The sequence below is a fragment of the Lissotriton helveticus genome, chromosome 1_1 (assembly GCF_964261635.1).
Source record: "Lissotriton helveticus chromosome 1_1, aLisHel1.1, whole genome shotgun sequence".
In the NCBI taxonomy this organism is placed as follows: Eukaryota; Metazoa; Chordata; class Amphibia; order Caudata; family Salamandridae; genus Lissotriton; species Lissotriton helveticus.
The window spans coordinates 1,766,835,172-1,766,860,727 of record NC_136057.1 but is presented as its reverse complement, the minus strand read 5'-3'; the positions used below and the strand labels follow the sequence as shown (position 1 = coordinate 1,766,860,727).

At 47.6% G+C, this 25,556-nt stretch overlaps 1 protein-coding gene across 1 annotated transcript in view; it reads right to left on the bottom strand.

Moving 5' to 3' along the window:
• LOC144752100 (complement C3-like) overlaps positions 1 to 25,556 on the bottom strand; it is a 1,799,539-nt gene that overhangs the window by 1,652,934 nt on the left and 121,049 nt on the right. The window contains exon 4 of the mRNA XM_078640046.1: positions 20,871 to 20,941. Within this exon, the coding sequence (XP_078496172.1) occupies positions 20,871 to 20,941 (71 nt within the window). The remainder of the gene's footprint in view (positions 1 to 20,870; positions 20,942 to 25,556) is intronic.

Sequence of the window (25,556 nt, the reverse complement as noted above, 5' to 3'; positions counted from 1 at the left end):
CGGGCTGTTATGATTGTGAAAATATAGAGTGGTTTTGTAATAAAATTATTATTTGTTTTAATCGATAATATTTATACAAAATTGTAATAATTTTGTAATTGGTTTCATTTTTGTTAAAAGTTAGCTATATATTTTAAAATGTAAATATTTTTTTTATTATTTAATAGAGTTGTTAAAATATGTTATTTCTTTGAAGTGAACTACTCTCTCTCTAGTGTTGCACCGACTGGAGTGTAAATAGCTCATTTTACGCCTCCTGAGTCCATTGTATTCCCAGATTGGAGTGGGAATAGTAGGTCGATAGTTCTTTTTTTAGCCATTGTAGACCATAAAAGCATATTAAATATATGTACCTAAAATCAGATCAAATACATGGATATTTAAAAACAGGCCAATGGTGCATATTCACTTCCAATTTCTGAAGAATAAAGACCATATAACACTTTTTATAAGGAATAAGTTAAAGCAAGACTTTAGAGCAAGAACACAGAATCACAGAATGAGAAGTAGAAAGTTGAACATGTAAAGGTCAAATGTAACAGTGAAAGCACAAAACCAGTGTTGTCTGGAGCACTCCATGATACATACCACAATTAATAATGAGTGAAACATGCCCTTAGACACAGAATCAAATAGGAGATCTCTATTCATTAAATAACTTCTTCCTATGTTTTAGAGCTCCTGAAAAAAGCTTGCAACTCCAAAGCAGACCATGGGGGAAGATAGCATTTGCAGATACACTAAGGTGGGCCTCATTTGTCCAAAATTACATGTCCTTACCAACAGAAGTATACATTTGTTCGTAAAATACTATAAAAGTCACAGAAAAATACAAAATGTATGGTTGCTTGCTCTGAAAAATTACCACAAGGACAGGGCTTTAAAGAACCTGGCTTTGAGAATCATTTAGGAACCACTATCAATCAGAGTACTTGTAAAGCGCGCTACTTTCCCATGAGGGTCCCAAGACGCTGAGGGGGGGTGCTGCTGCTATTCAAAGAGCCAGGTCTTGAGGAGTCTTCTGAAGGCGAGTAGGTCTTGGGTCTGCCGTATGTGGGTAGGGAGGGTGCTCCTTGTCTTGGCGGTAAGGTAGGAGAAGGATCTGCCGCCAGAGGTTTTTCGTTGGATGTGCGGGACAGCGGCGTGGGCGAGGTTGGCGGTGCGGAGCTGGCGGGTGGGGGTGTGGAAGCTGAGTCTGCTGTTCAGGTAGGCTGATCCAGCGTTGTGGATTGCTTTGTGTGCGTGGGTGAGGAGCTTGAAGGTGATCCTCTTGTCAACGTGGAGCCAGTGTAGGTCTCTCGGGTGGGGGGGTGATGTGGCTGCGGCGGGTGACGTTGACGATCAGTTGGGCAGAGGCATTTTGGATGCGTTGTAGTCGTCGTAGGTGTTTGGCTGGGATTCCTGCGCAGAGTGAGTTGCCGTAGTCCAGTCTGCTGCTGATGAGGTCCTGTGTCACAGTTATTCTTGTTTCAGTCAGGATCCACTTGTAGATCCTGCGGAGCATGCGGAGGGTGTTGTAGCAGGAGGAGACGGTGTTGACCTGCTTAGACATGGAGAGGGAGGAGTCGAGGATGAATCCTACATTGCGTGCATGGTCAGTGGTTGTTGGTGCTGTTCCCAGTGTGGTCGGCCACCAGGAATCGTCCCAGACTGAGGTGGTGGGTCCGAGTTCAGCTTCAGACAGCTGCTCCTTATCCAATCTGCGATCTCCTTCATTCCCTCGTGGAGGTTGGTTTTGGAGGTGTGTGGGTCCTTGGTGAGGGAGAGGATGAGCTGGGTGTCATCAGCGTAGGTGATGATGTTGAGGTATTGATGGCGGGCCACTTGTGCGAGGGGGGCCATGTAAACGTTGAACAGCGTTGGGTTGAGGGATGAGCCCTGGGGGACGCCGCAGATGATGTCGGTGGCTTCGGATTGGAAGGGTGGGAGGCGGACACTCTGGGTTCTGCGGGAGAGGAAGGAGGTGGTCCAGTCAAGAGCCTTCTCTTACATTCCGGCTTCTAGGAGGCGTGTCTTTAGAGTGCAATGGCAGACCGTGTCGAAGGCAGCTGACAGGTCCAGGAGGATGAGGGCTGATGTTTCGCCGTTGTCTAGTTGGCACCGGATGACGTCTGTGGCGGCGATGAGGGCTGTCTCGGTGCTGTGGTTTCATCTGAATCCGGACTGGGACGGGTCCAAGACGTTGTTGTCTTCGAGGTGGCGGGCCAGTTGCATGTTGACAATTTTCTCGATGGCCTTTGCCAGGAACGGGAGCAGGGAAATAGGCCGTAAGTTCTTGAGGTCCTTGGGGTCCGCTTTGGGCTTCTTGAGGAGGGCGTTGATTTCGGCGTGCTTCCAGCTTTCCGGGAATGTCGCTGTTTCGAAGAAGATGTTGATGACCTTCCGTAATTGAGGTGCGAAGGCTGCGTCTGCTTTGTTGAATACGTGGTGTGGGCACGGGTCAGACAGAGATCCTGAGTGTATGGAGTTCATGACCTTGCGTGTCTCGTTATCGTTGACGTTGGACCAGGAGTTCAGGCGGTTGGCGCTGGTGGTGTTCACAGGGGAGGTGGAGTCTGGCGTAGTTGGAGCAGTCGTGATGTTGACGCTGTCGTGGATGTCAGCGATCTTGCAGTGGAAGAAGATGGCTAGTGAGTCGCACAGTTCTTGTGAGGGCGGGATGTCGTTGGCGTTGGCGCCGGGGTTGGAGAGTTCCTTTACGATGCTGAAGAGCTCTTTGCTGTTGTGTGTGTTGTTATCCAAGCGATCTTTGAAGGAGGATCTCTTTGCTAATCTGATGAGGTGGTGGTGTCTGCGGGTGGCGTCCTTGTGGGCTGTGTGGTTGTCCGGTGTGCGTTCGTGGAGCCATGTCTTCTCCAGTTTCCGGCATCTGCGTTTAGAGGTCTGGAGCTCGTCGATGAACCAGGTGGCTCTCTTGTTGGCGTGGCTGTTGAAGGGTTTCTTGAGTGGGGCGTGGGTGTTGGCGCAGTCGTCTATCCACTGTCTGAGGTTTCGGACTGCGGCGTCTGGGTTGGAGGGGTCGGTGGGTGGGTTCTTGGCGAGGGAGGTGATCAGCTGGTCTTTGGTGACTTTGCTCCAGCAGCGGTGAGGCAGCTGTTGGGTGCGGTGGTGCGTGGTTGGTTTCTTGAAGGTGAAATGGATGCAGCGGTGGTCGGTCCAGTTGGAGTTCGGTGGTGTGGTTGAAGCCGACGTAGGAGCCTGTGGAGAAGACGGGATCCAGCGTGTGGCCGGCGGCGTGGGTGGGTGCGGTGACGATCAGTTGGGCGGAGGCGTTTTGGATGTGTTGTAGTCGTCGTAGGTGTTTGGCTGGGATTCCTGCGCAGAGTGAGTTGCCGTAGTCCAGCCTGCTGCTGATGAGGTCCTGTGTCACCGTTATTCTTGTTTCAGTCAGGATCCACTTGTAGATCCTGCGGAGCATGCAGAGGGTGTTGTAGCAGGAGGAGGAGACGGTGTTGACCTGCTTAGACATGGAGAGGGAGGAGTCGAGGATGAATCCTACATTGCGTGCATGGTCAGTGGTTGTTGGTGCTGTTCCCAGTGTGGTCGGCCACCAGGAATCGTCCCAGACTGAGGTGGTGGGTCCGAGTTCAGCTTCAGACAGCTGCTCCTTATCCAATCTGCGATGTCCTTCATTCCCTCGTGGAGGTTGGTTTTGGAGGTGTGTGGGTCCTTGGTGAGGGAGAGGATGAGCTGGGTGTCATCAGCGTAGGTGATGATGTTGAGGTATTGATGGCGGGCCACTTGTGCGAGGGGGGCCATGTAAACGTTGAACAGCGTTGGGTTGAGGGATGAGCCCTGGGGGACGCCGCAGATGATGTCGGTGGCTTCGGATTGGAAGGGTGGGAGGCGGACACTCTGGATTCTGCGGGAGAGGAAGGAGGTGGTCCAGTCAAGAGCCTTCTCTTACATTCTGGCTTCTAGGAGGCATGTCTTTAGAGTGCGATGGCAGACCGTGTCGAAGGCAGCTGACAGGTCCAGGAGGATGAGGGCTGATGTTTCGCCGTTGTCTAGTTGGCACCGGATGACGTCTGTGGCGGCGATGAGGGCTGTCTCGGTGCTGTGGTTTCGTCTGAATCCGGACTGGGGCGGGTCCAAGACGTTGTTGTCTTCGAGGTGGCGGGCCAGTTGCATGTTGACAATTTTCTCAATGGCCTTTGCCAGGAACGGGAGCAGGGAAATAGGCCGGAAGTTCTTGAGGTCCTTGGGGTCCGCTTTGGGCTTCTTGAGGAGGGCGTTGATTTCGGCGTGCTTCCAGCTTTCCGGGAATGTCGCTCTTTCGAAGAAGATGTTGATGACCTTCCGTAATTGAGGTGCGAAGGCTGCGTCTGCTTTGTTGAATACGTGGTGTGGGCACGGGTCAGACAGAGATCCTGAGTGTATGGAGTTCATGACCTTGCGTGTCTCGTTATCGTTGACGTTGGACCAGGAGGTCAGGCGGTTGGCGCTGGTGGTGTTCACAGGGGAGGTGGAGTCTGGCGTAGTTGGAGCAGTCGTGGTGTTGACGCTGTCGTGGATGTCAGCGATCTTGCAGTGGAAGAAGATGGCTAGTGAGTCGCACAGTTCTTGTGAGGGCGGGATGTCGTTGGCGTTGGCGCTGGGGTTGGAGAGTTCCTTTACGATGCTGAAGAGCTCTTTGCTGTTGTGTGCGTTGTTATCCAAGCGATCTTTGAAGGAGGATCTCTTTGCTAATCTGATGAGGTGGTGGTGTCGGCGGGTGGCGTCCTTGTGGGCTGTGTGGTTGTCCGGTGTGCGTTCGTGGAGCCATGTCTTCTCCAGTTTCCGGCATGTGCGTTTAGAGGTCTGGAGCTCGTCGATGAACCAGGTGGCTCTCTTGTTGGCGTGGCTGTTGGAGGGTTTCTTGAGTGGGGCGTGGGTGTTGGCGCAGTCGTCTATCCACTGTCTGAGGTTTCGGACTGCGGCGTCTGGGTTGGAGGGGTCGGTGGGTGGGTTCTTGGCGAGGGAGGTGATCAGCTGGTCTTTGGTGACTTTGCTCCAGCAGCGGTGAGGCAGCTGTTGGGTGCGGTGGTGCGTGGTTGGTTTCTTGAAGGTGAAATGGATGCAGCGGTGGTCGGTTCAGTTGGAGTTCAGTGGTGTGGTCGAAGCCGACGTAGGAGCCTGTGGAGAAGACGGGATCCAGCGTGTGGCCGGCGGCGTGGGTGGGTGCGGTGACATGTTGTCTGAGGCCCAGGTTGGCCAGGTTGTCGATCAGGGTGGCAGAGTTGGCGTTGTTGTTGTTCTCGAGGTGGAAGTTCAGGTCCCCAAGGAGGTTGTAGTCCATGGAGGCGAGTGCGTGGGTGCTGGCAAGGTCGGCGATGGAGTCGCTGAACCCCCAGTGTATAAAATTAAACATGAATCTGATCAGCAGGAAACGGTGGTGAACATTAATAAAAAATGAGAAATAAAGCTGCCCTAGTGGACTTGTGCTTAACATTATGCATTGTCTCACTGTGGGCTTGGCAAGTTCTGTGCCTTACTATTCCCCCATGCGCCTAGCCAAAAACATGTTTTTGATGTCCCTCATATCACTGTGGCGTAATGGTCTTGGGCTTGTGAACAGCTCAGGGCAGTCTATCCTCCTCAGCTGCTCCATTACATAGCCTAGCCAGGTGATACGATACTCAAAGACTCCTAAATTGCAATACAATCCTCTAAAACATGGTGGTTTAAAGTAGGAATGGGACTTGACCAAATTCTCAGCCAGGGCATTAGTGGTGCAACTGCAATAAGGTCAGAAATATAACCAAGACCAAGCTCTTCGTGCATCATAAAGGAGGTGGTGCAGGTGGGAAAAGCAAGAAGTATATGCAATAATTTTTTCTCGACCCCCTGAAGTTCAATTACGTCTTTGTATCCACACAGATTGCAACCGCAGGTGGCCATTGTAATACATTTTTCTCTATAGACCTTTATTAGGGTGGGTACAGGTTAAGCCCCTAACCTCTGGGCAAAGTCCATATTGGCACCCACTGCCCTTGCCAGGATGTAAGTGCTATTTGAACCACCCATGACCCTCTTTCATCAAACAACACCTCCAAATAAGGGAAAGTGGAAACTTTGGTGAGTTCCGCCGCCCTGCTGAAGAGCTTGCAGCTAATGGCCTTCTTACTGCCAATTATCATAGTAGTCAATTTTAAAAAATTGATTGAAAGGTCTAATTAATCCATAAATCAATTAAATAATTTAAAAGACTTTGGAGACCATGGCATTCCGAGTAAGTAACACTGCGTCATTTTCTTATAATAACGCAGGAATAAGTTTTGTACCAGCCCTGGGAATGTCTCTGCAGGCTTCTAACGGTGCGTCCCCTTGCTAATATAGATGGTAAACAGCAGGGGCATAAAATACAACCCTGCCTAACACCTCCCTTGACCTCCCAGAAAGCCAATACACAACCATTCTCATTGTAACTCACCAAGGCTGTGAAGTTAGAATGAGAGCTGTGTAAACAAGCCACCAGATCTGCGTCTATACCCATGTCCAGTAAGGTGGGCCAGAACTTGGATTTGATGATGTGGTCGAATGCCGAGGTTAAGACCATAACACCATGTGCAGGCAACCCATTCTAGCTATGGCATATTTTCCTGTGACCTTGTGTAGGTAAATGCATTGATCCAGAATCTCTTTGCCTTGCCTGAAGCCCTACTGCAAATCTGAAATAACATTAAAATTATCTAACCAGGAGGTTTAATGATCCAGGACCACCTTGCCTGTGATTTATGAAGTCCAAGAGAGAAATCAGACAGTCTAATGCTGGGTCATCCCTCACACCTTTATTAAATTTAGGGCAGGAAGAGGGCAAGCCACACATACAGGCCGTATTAAAAAACCCTGTCAGGATCTTTGCCCATGTTACAGGATCAGCTATGTAAAAATCCAAAGGTACCCCATCCGGGCCCAGAGCTTTTCCCCCGGCTGTGTCCACAATTGCTTTGTGCGCCTCTTCTACATTAAAAAACAATGGTAACATGTATATTCCAGGCTCCCACAGGGTGTCAGGGTCCTCCAGGTCATCCCCACTACAGGTCTCTTCAATATGTTGAACCCATCTCTCAGCGGCTATGGTGCAATTCACTCTGGTGTTTGCTGAATCTAAAAAGAAAGGCCTGTTTACCACTTCCCAAAACTTAGAACTGTTGGTCAGCACACTGGCCTGACAAAGGGTCTCCCATGCCCGTTCCCTGATGTACTTTTTCTTCTGCTGAGCGGCAAGTTCATATGCTCTCCTGTAAACCCTGACCCTTTTCTCAACCCTGGGTTTCTGCTTAAGTGCTATAATTTGGTTCCTATGTGTTTTGGAGCAATCGTCGTCAAACCACCTTTTCCCCTTGATACCTTCTGTCCCTGAACAGATATGTTATCAGCAATCCACCTCGTTAATTTATCAAAGGCATCTATTACAGATCTGTCCATATTTCTACTTCAAGACATGGTGCAATGTCAACTGAACTTTCTGCATACAGGTTCTCTAAAAAGGCCTCCGGTATCACATTCTTCCACTTTAGTCTGCATGCTTGATCACTTGTGCTAATGGCACTATATCGGTATGCTCCTGCCCTCCTCCATGGGTAAATCCGAAGTCCAGGTCAGTTCAGGTGTTAAAGGATTATGGTCGCTGAAACTGCTCCAACAGGTTCTCAGTTTGGGAACTGCTCGCACCAAGAGAGAAGAAAGCATAATGAAATCAATGGTGGAAGAACAGCCCCTGCCTGAGTAAGTTGGACCAGAATCACTTACTCCCATTTGTTCTAGACAGTGAGGGTTATTAGCTGCAAGTAGCCCTTAAAATCGGAGACCTTGTTCTGTGTGCTCAAAGGTGAGACCGATGATATTGCATTCAAATCGCCTTTTACGATATTGCAGTCTAGCTGACAAAAATGTGTATTAACACCACCTAGAACTGTAAACTCATGATAAGAGCATCACACTTCTCAGCATAATGTTTGAGAAACCCCTCCAGTGTGGCAATATGTTCGTGTCAGATCTTCTGTAGAAAGAGTTATAAAAATTCACTACCGACAAAGGGGGATGATTTGTGAATGTCAGCTCAACTGCTAACAAGTGGGATAAGTGACATTCCACCAACCAAGCGGTACAGGGGATTTCGAGCGAAACCAGAACAAGGAGTCCACCCTTAGCCAGTCCTGAGGGGGATGCAACTTTAATAAATGAAGAGAATCCATCCATGAAAAAATATTCGTCTGTGTCTCAGGGTTCCTGCAACACAGCTATATGGCAAAACTCAAATGTTCTCAGCCACATCGCATCGTCTCTTTTGGCCCAAATGCCCTGCAATATTCCAAATCATTATCTTCATAATAAAGGGAGTGATGGAAGTAGGGACCACTTGAAAAGATGCAATGGACACCTTGGCTCATCAACCCACTCTCAGATAACACTTGTCAATTGATAATGTCTAGACTTATCAGAGATTCAAACCTGTTGGCAAGTGGGACTTCGATCCTACTATTCACATCCTGTGGAATCCTCAAGGGCAAGGGGACAAACCGGCCATGGCTAACTGGGAAAAAAGAATTGGTGGGATAAAGGTGTTGAAGGGGAAAAAATCCTGATTGTTGTATTCGTGTCTTGGGCTCTCAACCATCGCTTTTGTATATGTAGGATGTCTTAGGTTGACCACGACACAATCCCCCCAAGATATTTCTTCATCTTGGAGTGTATAACCTTGTGCATCATGTCTGCCGGACTCCCTCATATCCTGCTTAATGGGAGGATGGCCGCCGAGGGAGCTGAGTTAGGTGGCAGATTTAGGAAGTAAATGCATCCACTTGAGATATAAGGGGTCTATTCGTGTTGGACCTGTTAACTCTGACCCTATTAAACAGTTGTTCTCCTCTGGGGGCATCCCCCTGGCCAGTTGCGGACCTCATGGGGGATGTACCTGCGGCCTCACCTGCGGTCTCAGTAGCACAATTGACCCCTGGGAGCCCCTTGAGTGATGACAGACTCCCCCTCCTACATTGTGCGGCTGTGCTCACTGGAGGTCCTCCCCTCCCTTGTAAGACCAATAGGTGTAGGCCCAGAGGTATGACTGTCCCCACAACCACTGTCTTTGCTTTGTTAATTGAAGTGCTAGGTTGAAACAGGATGAGATGACTGAGCTTGGCCTCTATCCCTACAAGCTGAGACAACATTGGGGCCAACAGTGCCTTAAACAACAATTAAAAACAACAACTAAAAACCTGGGGGTTCAATACAGATCAGTATTGGCTTGTGTAGCTGGGGAGCCACTTTCTTGTGTAGCTGAGCTACCCTTTCACCCCCACTCATCTTCCTTTGGACCAGTGCTTTAGTTAAAATAATAGCATTTTCTGAGGATAGCTCTGCAACTTTGTCGTTCGTGACCTCAGCAAGTAACTTTACTTTTGGCAAAGAGTCAGCTAATTCTCTACTTCCTCAGGAGCAACAAAGGGGGGAGGGTCCTGAGCATATTTCTCTGCCTCCAAGGAAAGCCTCCTCTCAGCCAGGGCTATTTCTTTAGAGATTACATTTGCTGCCCTGACCAAGAAGAAGTCTAAGGTAGATACGGTATCAACCCAGGTTTTGCCTGTGTTTATCTTCCCTTTGCCCATGTTTGTACGTGTTTGGGGTGTAGGTATTGGTGTTAGTGTTGACGCTGCACCATGCAGCGGTCCGTGCTAGCCCTGGATTGGCCCACACTAATGTCTATTATGTTGGGTTAAGCAGGGCATGCAGTGCATGTTCACTCAGACAAAATGGCATTGAACTTCCTTTAGACCTCCAGGGCAACAGATGGCAAGAACAGGAAAAATAAAAACAACAGTATCTCTATATAGCTTGGCCCGATGACAGAAACCAAGAGCTGTGGCCCAGCCCATCCTCTATTGGCCACTGACGAGGTGCAGAAGGGCCGGATCTTGGCATGGTCTTCGTCTGTGGAGACTCCCCAGGCACGTCCCATGCAGAGGGAGCCCCATACAACAAAAATAGGTGCCTCTGGGTGTTAGAGACGTGGCGCGGGTGGGAGCTTGCTGTGGGTATCCTCAGGGCCTTTAGTCTTGCTTCCCCCACCGTTTCCAACACAAGGGGCATCCCGGGCAACGGGAGCCGCAGACAACAAAAATAGATACTCCCGGGTGTGATTGATGTGGTGTGGGTGGAGGCCTGCCGTGGGTGTGTTCAGAGTCTGTAGTCCTCCTGCCACCTCTGCTTCCAACATAACAGGCGTCCCATGCAGCAGGAGTTCCAGACAATAAAAATAGGTGCCTCCGGGCGTGAGAGATGTGGTGTTGGGGGCAGCCTGCCGCGGATGTGCTCGGGCCTGTAGTCCTCCTCCTCCATCCGCTGTCAATACAATGGGCATCCTACGCAGTGGGAGCCCCAGACAACAAAAATAGGTGCCTTCAGGTGCAAGAGATGCGGCGTGGCTGGCAGTTGGCTGTAGGTGTGCTTGGTGCCTGTAGTCCTCTTACCCCCTCCTCTTCCAACATAATGGGCAAACCGTGCAGCGGGAGCCCCAGACAACGAAAATTGGTGCCTTCGGGTGCGAGAGATGCAGAGTGGGCGGTAGCCTGCTGCGGGTGTGCTCCGGACCTGTAGTCCTCCTGCCCCCTCCGCTTCCAACACAACAGGTGTCCCTTGCAGAGTGAGCACCAGGAAACAAAAATATGTGCATTTGCGCAGGGCCGGACTGGGAACCAAAACCGGCCCTGGCAAAGTGCTCGGCCGCCCCCCTCCCCACTCGGGGGGTTGGAGGTGCCGCCGAGGTCTTTGCCGGGGCCGGTTTTCGGCCGTTTTTGTTACAGGGCCGATTTTGCAGCTAGGCTGCAAAAACGGCCCTGTAACATAAACGGCCCCCAGGGGCCCCAAACCGGCCCCCACCCGTGCGGCGCACCGGGGGATTGCCCGGTGCCCGTTATGGCCAGTCCGGCCCTGCCTTTGCGTGTGAGAGATGTGGTGTAGCCGGCAGTTTACCGCGAGTGTGCTCGGGACCTGTAGTCTTTCTGCCCCCTCCGCTTCTAACACAGTTGGTGTCCCGAGCATCTGGACCACCAGTCAACAAAAATAGGCACCTCTTGGTGTGAGAGATGTGCATTGGCAGCAGTCTGCTGAGGGTGTGCTCGGGACCTTAAGTCCTCCTGCCCACTCCGCTTCCAACACACTGGGCATCCCGCACTGCGGGAGCCCGAGACAACAAAATTAGGCTCATCCAGTCTTGAGAGGAGCGACGTGGGCGGCAGCCTGCCATGGGTGTGCTCGAGCCTGTAGTCTTCCTACCACCTCTGCTTCCAACACAGCATCCAATGCTTTCCCTACTGTTGCAATGACTCGAGTGGGAATAGTACATTTTATCCCTGCTGAGTACAACGCATTCCCCACTGTTGCATCAACTGGAGTGGGAATAGTAAATTGTACCCCTACTGAGTCCATCGCTTTCCCTAGTGTTGCACCGACTGAAGTGGGATTGGTATATTTTACTCCTCCTGAGTCCAACATTTTCCCTACTGTTGCACATTTTGGAGTGGAAATAGTAATTGTTACCCCTCCTGAGTCCAAAGTTTTCCTTACTGTTGCACTGACTGGGATGGGAATTGCAAATTTTACCCCTCTTGATACCAACTCTTTCCCTTCTGTTGCACCGACTGGAATGGAAATAGTAAATTTGTACCCTCCTGAGTCCAACGCTTTTCCTGCTGTTGAACAGAATGGATTGAGGATAGTAAATTTGACCCCTCCTGAGTTTAACCCGTTTCCCTACTGGGGCACTGACTGGAATGTGAATATTACATTTTACTCCTCCTGAGTTTAACACTTTCTCTGCCCTAGTACAGCGCCTCAACAACATCGGTATCCAAGGGAAGGCCCTGGAGTGGATCATCTCGTTCCTCGCCGGAAGAACCCAGAGAGTCCGCCTCCCCCGTTCAGATCCGAGGCCACCGAAGTCATCTGTGGCGTACCACAAGGATCCTCACTCAGCCCCACCCTCTTCAACGTCTACATGAGCCCCCTCGCAGCCATTGCATGCCAACACAACCTCAACATCATCTCCTACGCCGACGACACCCAGCTGATCATCTCCCTCACCAACGACCCCGCCGCCGCCAGAGCCAGCCTACACGAAGGGATGAAAGACGTCACCGAGTGGATGAAGAACAGTCGCCTGAAACTGAACTCAGACAAAACGGAAGTCCTCATCCTGGGATCATCGCCCTCCGCCTGGGACGACTCCTGGTGCCCCCTGCCCTCGGCACCACCCCCAATCCAACGGACCATGCACGAAACCTGGGCTTCATCCTGGACTCCTCCCTTACGATGACCAGACAAGTCGACTCCGTATCATCATCGTGCTTCAACACCCTGCACATGCTCCATAAGATCTTCCGATGGATCCCCACCGAAACCAGGAAGACAGTCACCCAGGCTCTCGTCACCAGCCGACTGGACTACGGGAACACCCTCTATGCGGGAACCACTTCCAAACTACCGAAAAGACACCAGTGCATACAAAACGCCTCTGCACGACTCATCCTGGACATCCCCCGCCACAGCCACATCTCAACCCACCTGAGAGACCTGCACTGGCTCCTCGTCAACAAGAGGATCAGTTTCAGACTCCTCACCCACGCACACAAGGCTCTCCACGACATGGGCCCGAAGTACCTCAACAGCCGCCTCACTTTCTACACACCCACCCGCCAGCTACGATCGGCCAGCCTCGCCCTCGCTACCGTACCACGCATCCGCAGAGCCACCGCTGGAGGAAGATCCTTCTCCTACCTGGCGGCCAAGACATGGAACTCCCTCCACATCCACCTACAGCTGACCCAGGACCACCTCTCCTTCAGGAAACAACTCAAGACCTGGCTTTTTGAGCAGTAACGGACCCCCCCTCCCCTCCCGAGCACCTTGAGATCCTACTGGGTGAGTAGCGCGCTATACAAATTGCTGATTGATTGATTGATTGTTGTATAAATTAGAGTGGGACTAGTGTATTTATTATTTAGATAGTTTCTTTTTTTTAAATATCATTGGTTAAATATATATTATTATGTGTTTGTGCATTTAATTGTAGATTTTTTGATACATAAAGTTGTATAATTTTTATATTTTTAGTAAAACATATTTTTATATAGTGTTTACTTTTTACTGTATAATCAAATTTTAAATATTTACATTTTTTGCACTTTTATACACACACACATTTGTTATATCGGTACACTTAAAAGCAATACAAAAAATTATGATATAAATTAAAATTAATATTTCTTAAAATAGTTTTACATTATATGTGTGATTATAAACATGCACACTTAGATATGTGTATGTGCTTGTATATTTAAGTGTTACTTATTTTAACTACATATATAGTAAAAAACGATATTTTTACAGAGAGTGTAGGGCTGATTATAAATGCCTTCTGAGAACCAAGAAACTGCTGCACCAATTGACTCTCTGGGAGGAATTGAAGAAGACTGAACAGGAAAAAAAAGCAAAATATTCTGGAAATTGGTATCACGGGTGGAGAGGGGGGTCAGTGAACATTATATTGGTCCACCTGTTTGGATTAGCCACTTTAGTAATTTATGCGGTGCCAACCCCACAATCCCCATGCTATCCTGAGAGAACATCTGCTCTGGGTCCTGTGTAATGTACATCTTAGTACCAGAGGTGGTGAGAGCCCTGACTGATGCAAAGAAACATAAAGCTTCAGGCCCTGCTATGGTGCCTATTGACATATATCATAAAGAGACGTATTTGTGGACTAGCATTCTTACTAGAGTGTTTAATTCAGCATTTGCTGGTAATGCTGTACCCCCTTCATGGTTATTTTTGTGCTGATCCATAAGAAAGGCAATTGCACCAGCCCATCCAATTATAGTCTCATCTCCCTTCTGGATCATGCAAGAGAATGGTTGGGGAAAGTCCTGCTTAACCGCCTCCCGGGGTTGGGTCAATGCCCACAACATTATGACTGAAGTGCAAGCTAGATTTAGGCCTTGCATTTGGACCATTGGCCAGGTTCTCTGGTTATATATGATTTTCCATAAGTTTATAGTGGTGAGGAAGTCATCGCTGTACCTAATACTTGTGGACTAGAAAGCAGCTTTTGATTTAGTCAACAGAGAGAAGTTGTGGAGATCCCTGGTAGACCCTCGCTAGTAATGGCCATACTGGTCCTACACACTAGTAACACAGCCAAATTATGGTATGGGCAGAGCAGGGTTTGTACTATACCCTTCTTGGTCAAAAAAGGAGTCTGGCAAGTGTGCATGCTGGCACCCATGCTATTTAGCTTTTTTTTTTAAATGATGCTGGTGACTATTTAATGGAAGATGAATCGACATTCCAACTGTAGCCGGGAAGCGGTGCCAATATTATTATATGCTGATTACACGGCATTGATGGTATGAACAGAAAATGCCGCCCATTGGCTACTAATAGACTTTGTGGAGTACTGCAACAAGAAGTCATCAACCATTAATGGTAGCAAAACAAAGTGTATGGTATGAGACTCTCCCCCTTTTTTAAGCGAACGCCTTGGGTTGAAGGTAAACCACTGGATACTATTAAGCAGTTTGACTATTTGGGAATTCGATTCTCTTAGAATTTGCGATTGGGCAGTCAAATACAGAAGGCCACTGTCTTTTGTCTGGAGCAGTTTTAAAGTTTAGGCATAAGGCTGGTACCAGAATTATCAGTGTTATTTTGCAAATGTATAAGCAAAGGGCAGTGGAGGCCACACTGTATGGTGTGGAACTTTGGGGGTACTGTATGCAGAACTTAATTTTACCCCTATATCAGAAATCATCAACCTAAGACCAATTCTTTACTGGGTTCAACTGGTAAGAAATCCTAAGGCCGCAGTTTACTTAGAAACCCTAGAAGAAATCACAACATACATGGTGATCACATGTACAAAATGTTTTAAAGGAGGTATAGTTCTTGTCTTTGTATGAAGTTCCTGGAAGTATTAGACAGGATACTCTGAATTTGATTAAAGAACAGTATCATGAAAACATGCAGATAACAAAAAGCTGGGAATTGAAGCCAGGATCTTTTACAAGCAATTATTTTAGTAACATCTATGGCCTCCTGTTGTCCAGAATATCTAGACATCCTGAATTGAAGCGAACATTATACTTAAAATTACGGCTACATATCCTCCTGACTTGGGGTTTTCTTATATGTATACATATACTTGATGATAGATACAACAGCTGTCATTGTAGCTTTGGTGGTCTGGGCAATCAAACCCATTTTATTCTGTTTTGTACAAAATATGTAGCCACCCAGCGGAGGTGGCTCCACCTCCTTTTTAAATATTATGGGGTCAGATTTGTTAAACCAGCAATGGCATTATTTATTAAACCATCATATTTATGGGTTTCGTGGCCTTGCCTGAGAGAGTTGCCTTCCACTTTAGGTCCTACTGCCAATCAGACACTCGCAGCTGGCAGCCCTCACACTACAAATCAGATGCCTTTCAAGTCGCGCAGCGGATGCGCGCAGCGGGCGCAACGCAGACGCGTCGAAGGCGCTCCAAAGGCAAGCCCGTCTGCACCCATCCGCGCCAGACTGGGCCCAGGGGCCACAACCCCTGGCAGTTCGTTGAGAGGCGTACTTACCTACAGTGCCCTGACACTGCGGATTCTAGCAGGCCCTATGGACCCAAAATGCGTGCACTTAATAGACACTGCAACCGGCTCCACCGGCTGTTCCCACTGCCACTTCAAGTTCCAGGCAAGAAATGAATCAGCCCATTCCCCCTGCCCTCCCCTAAAACTTTATCTACTGAACTACCGCTCTATGTCTAAACACTCAACTGAACTCTTACTGATAATAGAAGATCTCAGCCCGGACACATTATTTCTTACTGAGACCTGGCTTCAGGATGAATCAGACCCAGTTGTCACTCAAACCCTACCCCCAGGCTACCTGATCCAAAGAGCAGATTGCAAAACTGGCAGAGGGGGAGGGTTAGCGATAATCTTCAAGGACCAGTTTCAATGCCGGTCTTCCACAGAGGACCTCCCGGACTGCGAAAATATGAATTTTTCATTAAAATTCTCGCCCACTACCACGTTCTCTGGCCTACTGCTCTACCGGCCCCCAGGACCTCCGGGCCAATTTCTTAATGCTCTCCTCATGGTCGCCAACTTGGCGCTCTCCCCATCCAATTACACGATTCTAGGGGATCTCAATATTCACCTCGATGACCCCGCTGATAACATGGCTAATGAACTTGTATCCAGTCTATCAGCCTTACAAATCACCCAGAAAGGCTCTGCGCCAACTCACATAAAAGGTCATCTTCTGGACGCCGTGTTCAGTAATTCACGGCATCTCCAGAGTGATACTCCTATCCCTCTCCCTTAGACCGACCACGCATTAATCCCTTTCATCTGGACAATCCCAGCCAGCACTTCCCCCAAGAGCAACACTAAGACACACGACAGGAAATGGTCGAACCTCTCCGCTAACCAGTGGTCCAACCTCCTAGAGAACACCCTACCACCCCCGAGCCCTGACCCAGAGAGGGCGAACAACAACTTCAACCTTTGGATCCAAAGCTCTTTAGACACGCTAGCCCCCACAAGATCTATTCATAAAAGATCTAACTGTAGGCCTGCACCACGGTTCTCCACAAAACTAAAAGAGCTCAAACAAACTTGTAGGAAGTTAGAAAGGAGCTGGAGACTGAACACTACAGAAGAAGGGAAATCAATCTACAGAGAGGCAATAAGGAAATATAAGGGAGAAATAAAAACTGCACAATCCTCCTTTTATGAGGAGAAGATCTGTGCGGCAGTAAACTCCCCATAGGAGATTTTCCGCATAGCCAAATCCCTGATCACCATACCTCAACAAAACCCTAATCAGGAAGATGCACTCCCCCGTGCAACAATCTCACAGAATTTTTCCACAAAAAAAATTTAACTCATTGCCCGCTCCTTCCCTCCATCCCAGGACGACTCTTGTGAGACCGACACAAGGAACCCTCCCCCCATTCCCCGCTGTTCCCTTGCAGAGTTCCCCTTATTAGATGAAGACTCCCTAAAAGCAATCATGTCCAGAGTGACCTCGAGTTCTCCACTAGACTCTGCCCCTCCCCGATACCTTCCCTTAGTCACCAATATTATAAGCCCAGTCATCCTGGCTATTATAAATGCCTCCATTTCAGCAAGCACGGTCCCCCACGCCTGGAAGCGCGCCCAGGTAAAGGCCCTGCTGAAAAAACTTAGCCTGGACCCCTCCAACCTGTCCAACTACCGACCAATATCCCTCCTCCCCTGGTTAAGTAAGATAACCGAGAGACACATAAACTCCGTTCTAGCACAATAACTAGAACTTAACAACTGGCTTCACATATCTCAAACAAGTTTCCGACCCCGACTAGGGACGGAGAAGGCCCTTTTGGCCTTAACTGAAGAGGGCTGAAGACTCATGGACCAGGGTGGCTCAGCAGCTATTATCCTGTTAGACCTCAGTGCCGCCTTCGACACTGTAGAGCACAAGATCCTGCTGAGCCGGCTAAAAAGTCTAGGAGTGACCCACTCTGCTCTCTCCTGGCTACAATCATTCGTCAAAGACCGGGTCTTTCAGGTGTTCGAAGGTAATGCCTTCTCCGACTGCTAGCCGCTCGGTTGTGGGGTCCCCCAAGGCTCCTCCCTGATCCCCACACTTTTTAATACTTATATGGCACCCTTAGCAGAAGTAGTTCTACCTTTCGGCATACAAATCATAACATACGCTGATGACACCCAGTTGGTGGTATCCTTGAACCACCCAGAGGGCTCATCGTGCTCCCTCAGCAGCTGCCTAGAGGCTGTAGCCGACTGTATGAAACTCTCCCATCTAAAACTTAACAGCGATAAGACCGAGCTCATGTTTTTGGGAAAACTGCCATCCCCCCTGCCATCACAGCTATGGCCGACCTGTCTTAATCCAATGCCCACTCCAAAACAGCAGATCAAGAGCCTCGGCATATGGCTTGACAGCGCTCTGTGCTTTGGCCACCAGGCCACTAAGCTAGCAGCGGCCTGCTTTGGCCTGCTTAGGATGCTTAGGAAAGTTCTCCCCCATGCTTCCCTTCAAGACCAGAAGGATCATGGTACAGGCTCTAATTTTATCACGCCTTGATTATGGGAACGCACTGTACCTGGGCGCCCCACAGGCAACCCTACAAAAACTCCGGGGGCCTCATTTATGAGGCCTTGCGTCCGTTTTGCGCTTCCGATGCATCACTTTTTGTGACGCATCGGCGGCGTAAAACATGCCTCCTGTTGCGCACTATTTACAAAGTGACGCATCTAAGCAGATGCGTCACTTTGTAAACCCCTGCGCTACATTATACCTGCATCAGGTATAATGTATGCAGAGGGGCCGTTTCCCCGCAAAAAGCCTCGTAATAGTGACGCAGTGAAATCTATGAGATTTCACTGCGTCACTTTTAGGACGCTGTTGCGTAAAAATCTTGCGCCTGCCTCACAGCAGGCGTAAGACTGACGCAAGCCCTTTCACATGGGGCTTTCCCCATGTGAAAGGACGCATTGCTGGAGTTGCGTCACTTTTGTGACACACCCCAGCAATGCGTGACTTTTGTGCTTACAGATACGTCCGAAATACTGAGGTATCTGTAACTCCTTGCGACATGATGCGTCATACTGTAAATATGACGCATCATTGGTGTCGCAAGGAGGACGCAGTGAAAAGTGACGCATCGCTGTTTTCACGCAGCGATGCGTCACTTTTCATAAATGAGGCCCCAGGTGTCACAGAACAGCGCAGCCCGCCTTCTGCTCCAAATTACCTGGAGACAATCGGCTAAACCTGCCCTAAGGATGCTGCACTGGCTCCCCATCCGGGCCAGAATCCAGTTTAAATCCTTGTGTCTGGCTCATAGAGCCATGTGGAAAACCGGTCCAGCCATCTCACGCTCCCTTATCACACACTATCAACCCTCAAGAAACCTCCGGTCTAGCTCAGCCTTTCTCGCTACCACCAGGAAAGTCCGCCGTGCCAAGTGGGGTGGCCGTTCTTTCTCTCTGAACGCCTCAAATCTATGGAATTCCCTGCCCCCCCCTCTGCGCAGCGAACCTAACATACTGGCCTTCCGCAAGCTCCTCAAGACCCACCTTTTCTGCAATGTGCCCTAATTATTCTGTCATCTTCAAGCAGTTCACAAGCGCTACGAGGCCTTAGGGTAGAATGCGCAATACAAATATAATTTCATTCATTCATTATGCTTAAGTAGGTAGGCTCCACGAACCTGGTTATTTCTCAGAATCGAACACGCTGCTATTTTATGCATATATTGCATAATTTTACACTATTTTTATGAACTGCACTTTTACTCCTTAGGTGGGTTGGCAGATTGTTTACATCTGAAAAGAAGATAATTCCCAAATGTTCTGATTCGCTTTTAATTGATAGTGATGCATATGTTTTTCTCTCATTTAGGATGTTGCCTCTGATGATAAGGCACACCCTTTTCACTGCACTCGCACTTTACTGTATCTGAAGAGGTAAAACATGTTTTTTTTGTACATTGTATGCCTTTGATGCAAAGGCGTATTTTTAGCACTTCATTATACTTGCATTTTAATGTTTCCGATGAATTTTTTGATCGCTGTGCACATGCTATCGCTGTGCACATGCTTTTATTGGGTTGTATTTATATTGCATGTTCTTCTAATACTGTAAGGCTGTTCAGATGAAACAATAAATAAATAAACTCTATATATTTTTCGATATTAGTGTAAAATTATTATTTTTTTGATATTTTTGTACATGTGTAGAAAAGCGATATTTTTGTGATCGATATTTTTGACACAATATTTTGGTATGACGATATTTATGGTTTCGGTATTGTGTCAGTGAATCCTTTTGTTAATATGCTATTGAAAAAATCAGTTTCTTCAATGCCCATAATCCAAGAAACCCGGATAACCACTGGTCCGATTAGCTTTGCGGTTTTGACAGCGGCGGAGTGATTTGTTGCCAGCCACTTTTCCGCCGGTTGCAGTCCACCCGCTTGCCTGGCGGGCGGAGCTGGACCGCTACAATTGTTGCAGATCAGGGCCAAACACCACCGGCACGATTATGATGCCGGCGGTAGACAGCCTTTCTGCTGCGTTGGAACCGCATGGGGAGGCATGCAGAGACATGTTCCGGGGCCCATAGCGGGCCCCAATGTGTTAGGGGGGTGTGGGTGCACTGGGCATTTCCCTGTGCCAGGTGGCAGGCACTGTGCAGTGCCTGCCACGCAGTGCAGGGAGATGCAGGACATGTTCCTTTTAACATCAGCAGCAGCGGCCGCAGCAATGTGGAGCATCCTAATAGGACCGGCGGTTATGCAGCGGTCCCTGCGTGCGGTCTTTTACCGTTCCCATGGTAGTCGGGTAGGTTTTCCGCCCGCCTTTGTAATAGGCCTCTTGGTGTCTGATTTCCTTCTCACTGATCAATATGTGTTTGTGCTCTGTGCACAAGGATAATTAAAAATATGTAACAAAAAAATTAAACAATTCTATAATTCCACCTCGCTGAGCCGATACGAGTAAACAAAACATTGGCATTCAATGTAAGGAAATCCCCTTTGTAAAAATAAAAATTCAGGTTCAAAATTATTTGTTTTAAAGTTGGATTAGATGCCAAATGACTCACTCTCCTGCCATACAGGGATATCTTATTATTTTACTTTAAGGAAAACGCTAAGCATGGAAATAATCAGTAAATGGTAAAGGTTGTTTTTGCCCAGAAGCATACCCATATTTCTGCACCTCTCTTTGCCGGACAATAAGAATTTTCACTTCTGCATAGGCAACATTTATTTTTCATACAGCAGCCAACACATACTATCCAAACACTAGGTAAAGACTAGTGAACGTTACCTGCAGTTCGACCAAAACAGGTTTTGATTGTGGATCCATATTATGATCAGTGGTGAATATCCTGTAAAGTACTGAAAGAGAGATATACAGAGAAGTAAGTGTTGTACTCATAGCAAACACATATTTACAGTATCATGACAGACTGCCTTTCTATGCAAATCTGTGCTAATGGTGAGCTGAGACATTTAAGTCCAGTTTAGATGGTTTCACTCCTTTTGAGAGTACCACCTTTAGTGAATGGAAATATTTACCCACTGACAAAATTTGCATTGTTTGCTCTTCTGCAATTCTGCAAAATTACTTGTAATTACATGTAATTTCAAACCTGTCATTTTATGCTATATTTTTGTGCAAACTAAGCATCCGCATCAATTTGTTTGGCAAGAGGACGCATTCACTCCTCCACTCACTTCTGACCCTTCCACTCACATACCTACACAACACATAGCTTTGTCCAACCAACAGTGCTCAAGCGTAGTCGTAGGTTGTTGCACGCACCGTCCCGCAGCGGGGCGGGAAGACCCCCATGATGAAGCATGACACCAAGGGCCCTTTTTGGTGTCTGAGGGGTATTTAAACAAAACTGAGTGCTTTCCACCATTGTAGGAAACACACCTAGGGGTCAATTATGATGGCAGTGAATCCGCATCCTCCGGGCCGGTGGAAGCCACCGCCGGCCTGGAGGATGCGAATTCACCGCCGCAGTGACAGAAAACACCCACCGCCAGATCAGGATGGCGGTGGTATGGCGTTGAGAACAGCGGCAGACGGCAGTTCCGTCTGCCGCTGATCCGCGTGATGATGATCGCTATTTGGTGGCGGTGTCTGCAAGACACCGTCAGACAAATTAGGATGTGTTGTGAAACATGCTTTTCCGCGGCGGCTTTTCTGCCGTGGAAAAGCATGTGGAACTTTGCTTCTGGGGGCCCCTTGCGGGCCCCCAGGGTGAAGGGGGTGGGGGTGCACATGGGGGGTACCTATGGTACCCCCCTGCATTTACATGCACAAAGCGGCAGGCACCGCGTGGTGCCTGCCGCGTTGTGCATGTAAATGCAAATCATGCATTTTTAACCTTGCGGCGGGTGCTGTTTCAAGCGGCACCCGCCGCAAGGTTAAAGATACGGGATGTGACCGCCAGGGTGGCGGTCACATCCTAATTGCAACGGAGGGAATGCCGCTGCCCCTGCGGACGGTCCCTCCACCTCGGGGGTGGCGGACGGACGCAGGTCCGTCCGCCATCCTAATAGGCCTCTTAGTTTGGGAGAACACGGACACATATGCTTCTGGGGTGGATTTTTTTGTTTCTTTTAAATAGAGATATTTGGCAGCTATTCTTGTTTTCCTGTCTCACAGTCACAAAGCTATTGATTTCCGCCTGGCATTGTTTTATAGTTGAACTAGTTAACGTGAGTAAAAATGTATAGAAAGGTAGAGGATTCCAGGAAGCACTGTCATTTTTATGGCTGCAGTCTATTCCAGCAAGGAATACAAGTGCTGCATGCATCATAGTTGTAAATCTTTTTGTGCATCCACCAAAGCAGATATCACTTTAGGGGCTGATTGTATCCAGAAGAGAATTCAAAGCATGGACTTCTGGTCTGTCGAAGTGTGTAAGTACACTGCTTTGCATTTCAAATATTCACTTTAAAGCACAAGACTTTGCCAAAGTCTTCCAGCTTGTTTAGCAATTTGGGTAAGGAATGGCATGTGCCTAAGTATTACAGCATTAGGATTTCTTTAGCCACATCCCTTTCCCTGTTGAGACAAAAAGCAGCTTATATAAAGATGCTTCTCAGCGTCATGTTATAGTGTGTCTCATTACATTTTAACAACATATCCTCCCTATTGTCCTTGACCATAAAGTTTGAGAAGGCTTCCTAGACCTCCTGTATGAGAATGCTATCATGGGGCAAAACATAATTCAGATGCCTTTTAGCCCCTTTAAGCTTGACTTAGTAAACTTTACAGTAATCAATAGTGGTTGCATGATCAGAGATGACTGAGTGGCCTATAGTGGATTCTGAGATCGTTGCAGCAACCTACTGTCCACTATAAATGTGGTCTAGTCAAGCAATGATAGGTGTTCAAGCAAGTAACATGTGGAGTTGGTCACACATGACGGTCCCTCTGTATGTCTACATGGCCAAATGAGGATCTCCAACTTATTCTCTAGATGATATGATCTTTCGACCCACCCATAACTAGGATTAGGTTTTCCCCAATACCAACCTTACCTTCTTCTACCCTAAAAGACTGGAGATAGCTAATTTCATAAAGGATTTTGATTCACATTAGGGAGATATGACAATTTGGTTGTAAATATTCACAATCAAAAAATTGAAACTCAGTTAGTTCCTGGCATCTTCACCTTCTTGAATATGACTTGTATATAATATAACCCACCATGCAATGTAGGTGGACCTAGGACACATTCTGTAATGGAAAGCACAGAGAACATAGACTAGCTCAATCACTATGAACTAAATGAGTCTTCTAGAGTAAGTTTATGTCTCCTTCAGATTCTTTAATACGATTAAGCACCTTTATCCTCTACCATTAAAGCTCACCACTGTCAACATGTTTATAAATCTTCATAAATGGGCTCAGCAGTGGTCTCTACAGGGAAGAGTCATCTTCCCTGATCCAACTGCCTACCATGCATTCTAAATTAATTTGTATGATTTCCCTTGGAGTGTGACCCCCCCCACAGTTTTCTCATCCAATCTCCCCCAACAATAACAATAGAAAAAAGCAAATAAGTAAAAACAAAAGTAATGCTCACCCCAGCATCAGAGAGGCATAGACCTTCAAGTTTTTAAGCTCTACCATATTTCCCCAACCCATCACCCCCTACCAGAATAATCATATGTTTTCTCACAGAAAAGGAAACTAAGAGTGACCATCTGGCTGGGCCAGAGATTGTCTTATTTTCTTCATCTTGTGCTAGTCAATTCACTTGTTTGAACTGATAGCACCTTTGCTTGTGTAATGGCTTTAAGGGATGCATGTCGCCCTTTGTTCCTACTGTATATCCTCTCATGTAGGTCATTGGTCTCCTGATGGCCGAAGCACATCTCTTGGATCATCTCGATTGTAAGCCATATATAGTCCCATGTAGAGAGCAGATGAATGAGGTGGCCCCATTGTTATGTCAGCTCACGATTTCCAAGGAAGTTTGTCACTTTCATTAAGCCTTGTCTTCTGCTTTGGGTGAATACTACAAACACCAGATGTAGCTGCACTCTGTGACCCTCAAAGCAGATCTTGTTGGCATCATTATTTCATCTTTCTCTTCATAGAAATGAACTCTTGCTACTATATCATGCGGTGCCTCCCTTTGCAATCCACTTCCCACCACTCTATGGCTGCAATCCATACTTATCAGTGGATCACCTGGTAGGCCCCTGATTAAAGCAGATGAATAGATGGTCACCAAATCCCTGTGGTGGAGTGTAGGGGATTAATTTATCCTTCAAATGAAGTCTGTTCACATAAAGAGACCACCTGATAGATCAGTTTCATGTACTGCACAATTCCTCTGTGCAGTACAACAGTGTGCCTCCACAGTCCCAAATACAGAGCTCTGCATGGTGAATTTTGATTAAATTTTGCCTATAAACTTTAGAACATGTACGCACTGTAAGAACTTGTTTTCCCCTTACTCAGTTTACTTGTCCCGAAGGTATCGGTTATCAAAGCGCTTTACATAGCACCAGTTGAGTTAGATGAGGACACATTCATTTTTGTTAGGCACGGGGAGATTAACAGCCTGATTCATCATCGGCGTGTTTTGCGAGTCTTTAATAGCGATTCATAAGGAATCGCTATTACAGACTCGCAAAACGGTATTCGTGTAGGAATCGCTAAATAAATTGCGATTCCTACACATTCCTTATTTGCGATTAGCAAATTGCTAATCGCAAATAAGGAATACTCCCCATTCATTCCTATGGGCCTAGGCCCATAGGAATGAATGGGGAGTATTCCTTATTTGCGATTAGCAATTTGCTAATCGCAAATAAGATAGCGATTTCAAGGGTGCTAGGGGTGTCCAAAGGACACCCTGTAGCACCCCTGAAATGTAATTTACAGTGGTGTTGCGCACATGACGTGTGTGTGCAACATGCAACTTAGAAAAATGCTTTTAAAAGCATTTTTCTAAGTTTTCGCTATTTACCACGAGGTTTGACCTCGCGGTAAATAGCGGCCCGAAATTGCAAATTCGCAATTTAAAAATGGTTGATGTATTGCATTTAAGGAATCTCAAATAGAGATTCCTTAAATGTAATTCCTCGCAATTTAGCGAATTAGCAATTACCGATTTTTGCATTTGGGATGATGAATCCCAAATGCAAAAATTGCGCTCGCAAAGGGCCAAATTCTCAGAATCTGGCCCTTTGCGAGCGCAATTCGGCTTGATGAATCAGGCTGTAAGTGATTTGCCCAGAATCAGAGGATGTTCAGCGTCATTGCCGAGACTCAAACCCAGTTAGTTCTACAAATTCGAGGTAGTTCGCCCTAGCCGTTAGGCCAACTCCTCTCCTCTTTAAGACACATGTCTCATTGGCAGCCACCAATGCTGTTGTCCCAAGTTTCAGTGCAGCTTTGGGTATTCTGGACTTCAACTGCATTTGGGGTTCGTGTACATCCCTTGAATTTTTGCTGGGCTCCACTTAGTCAACACAA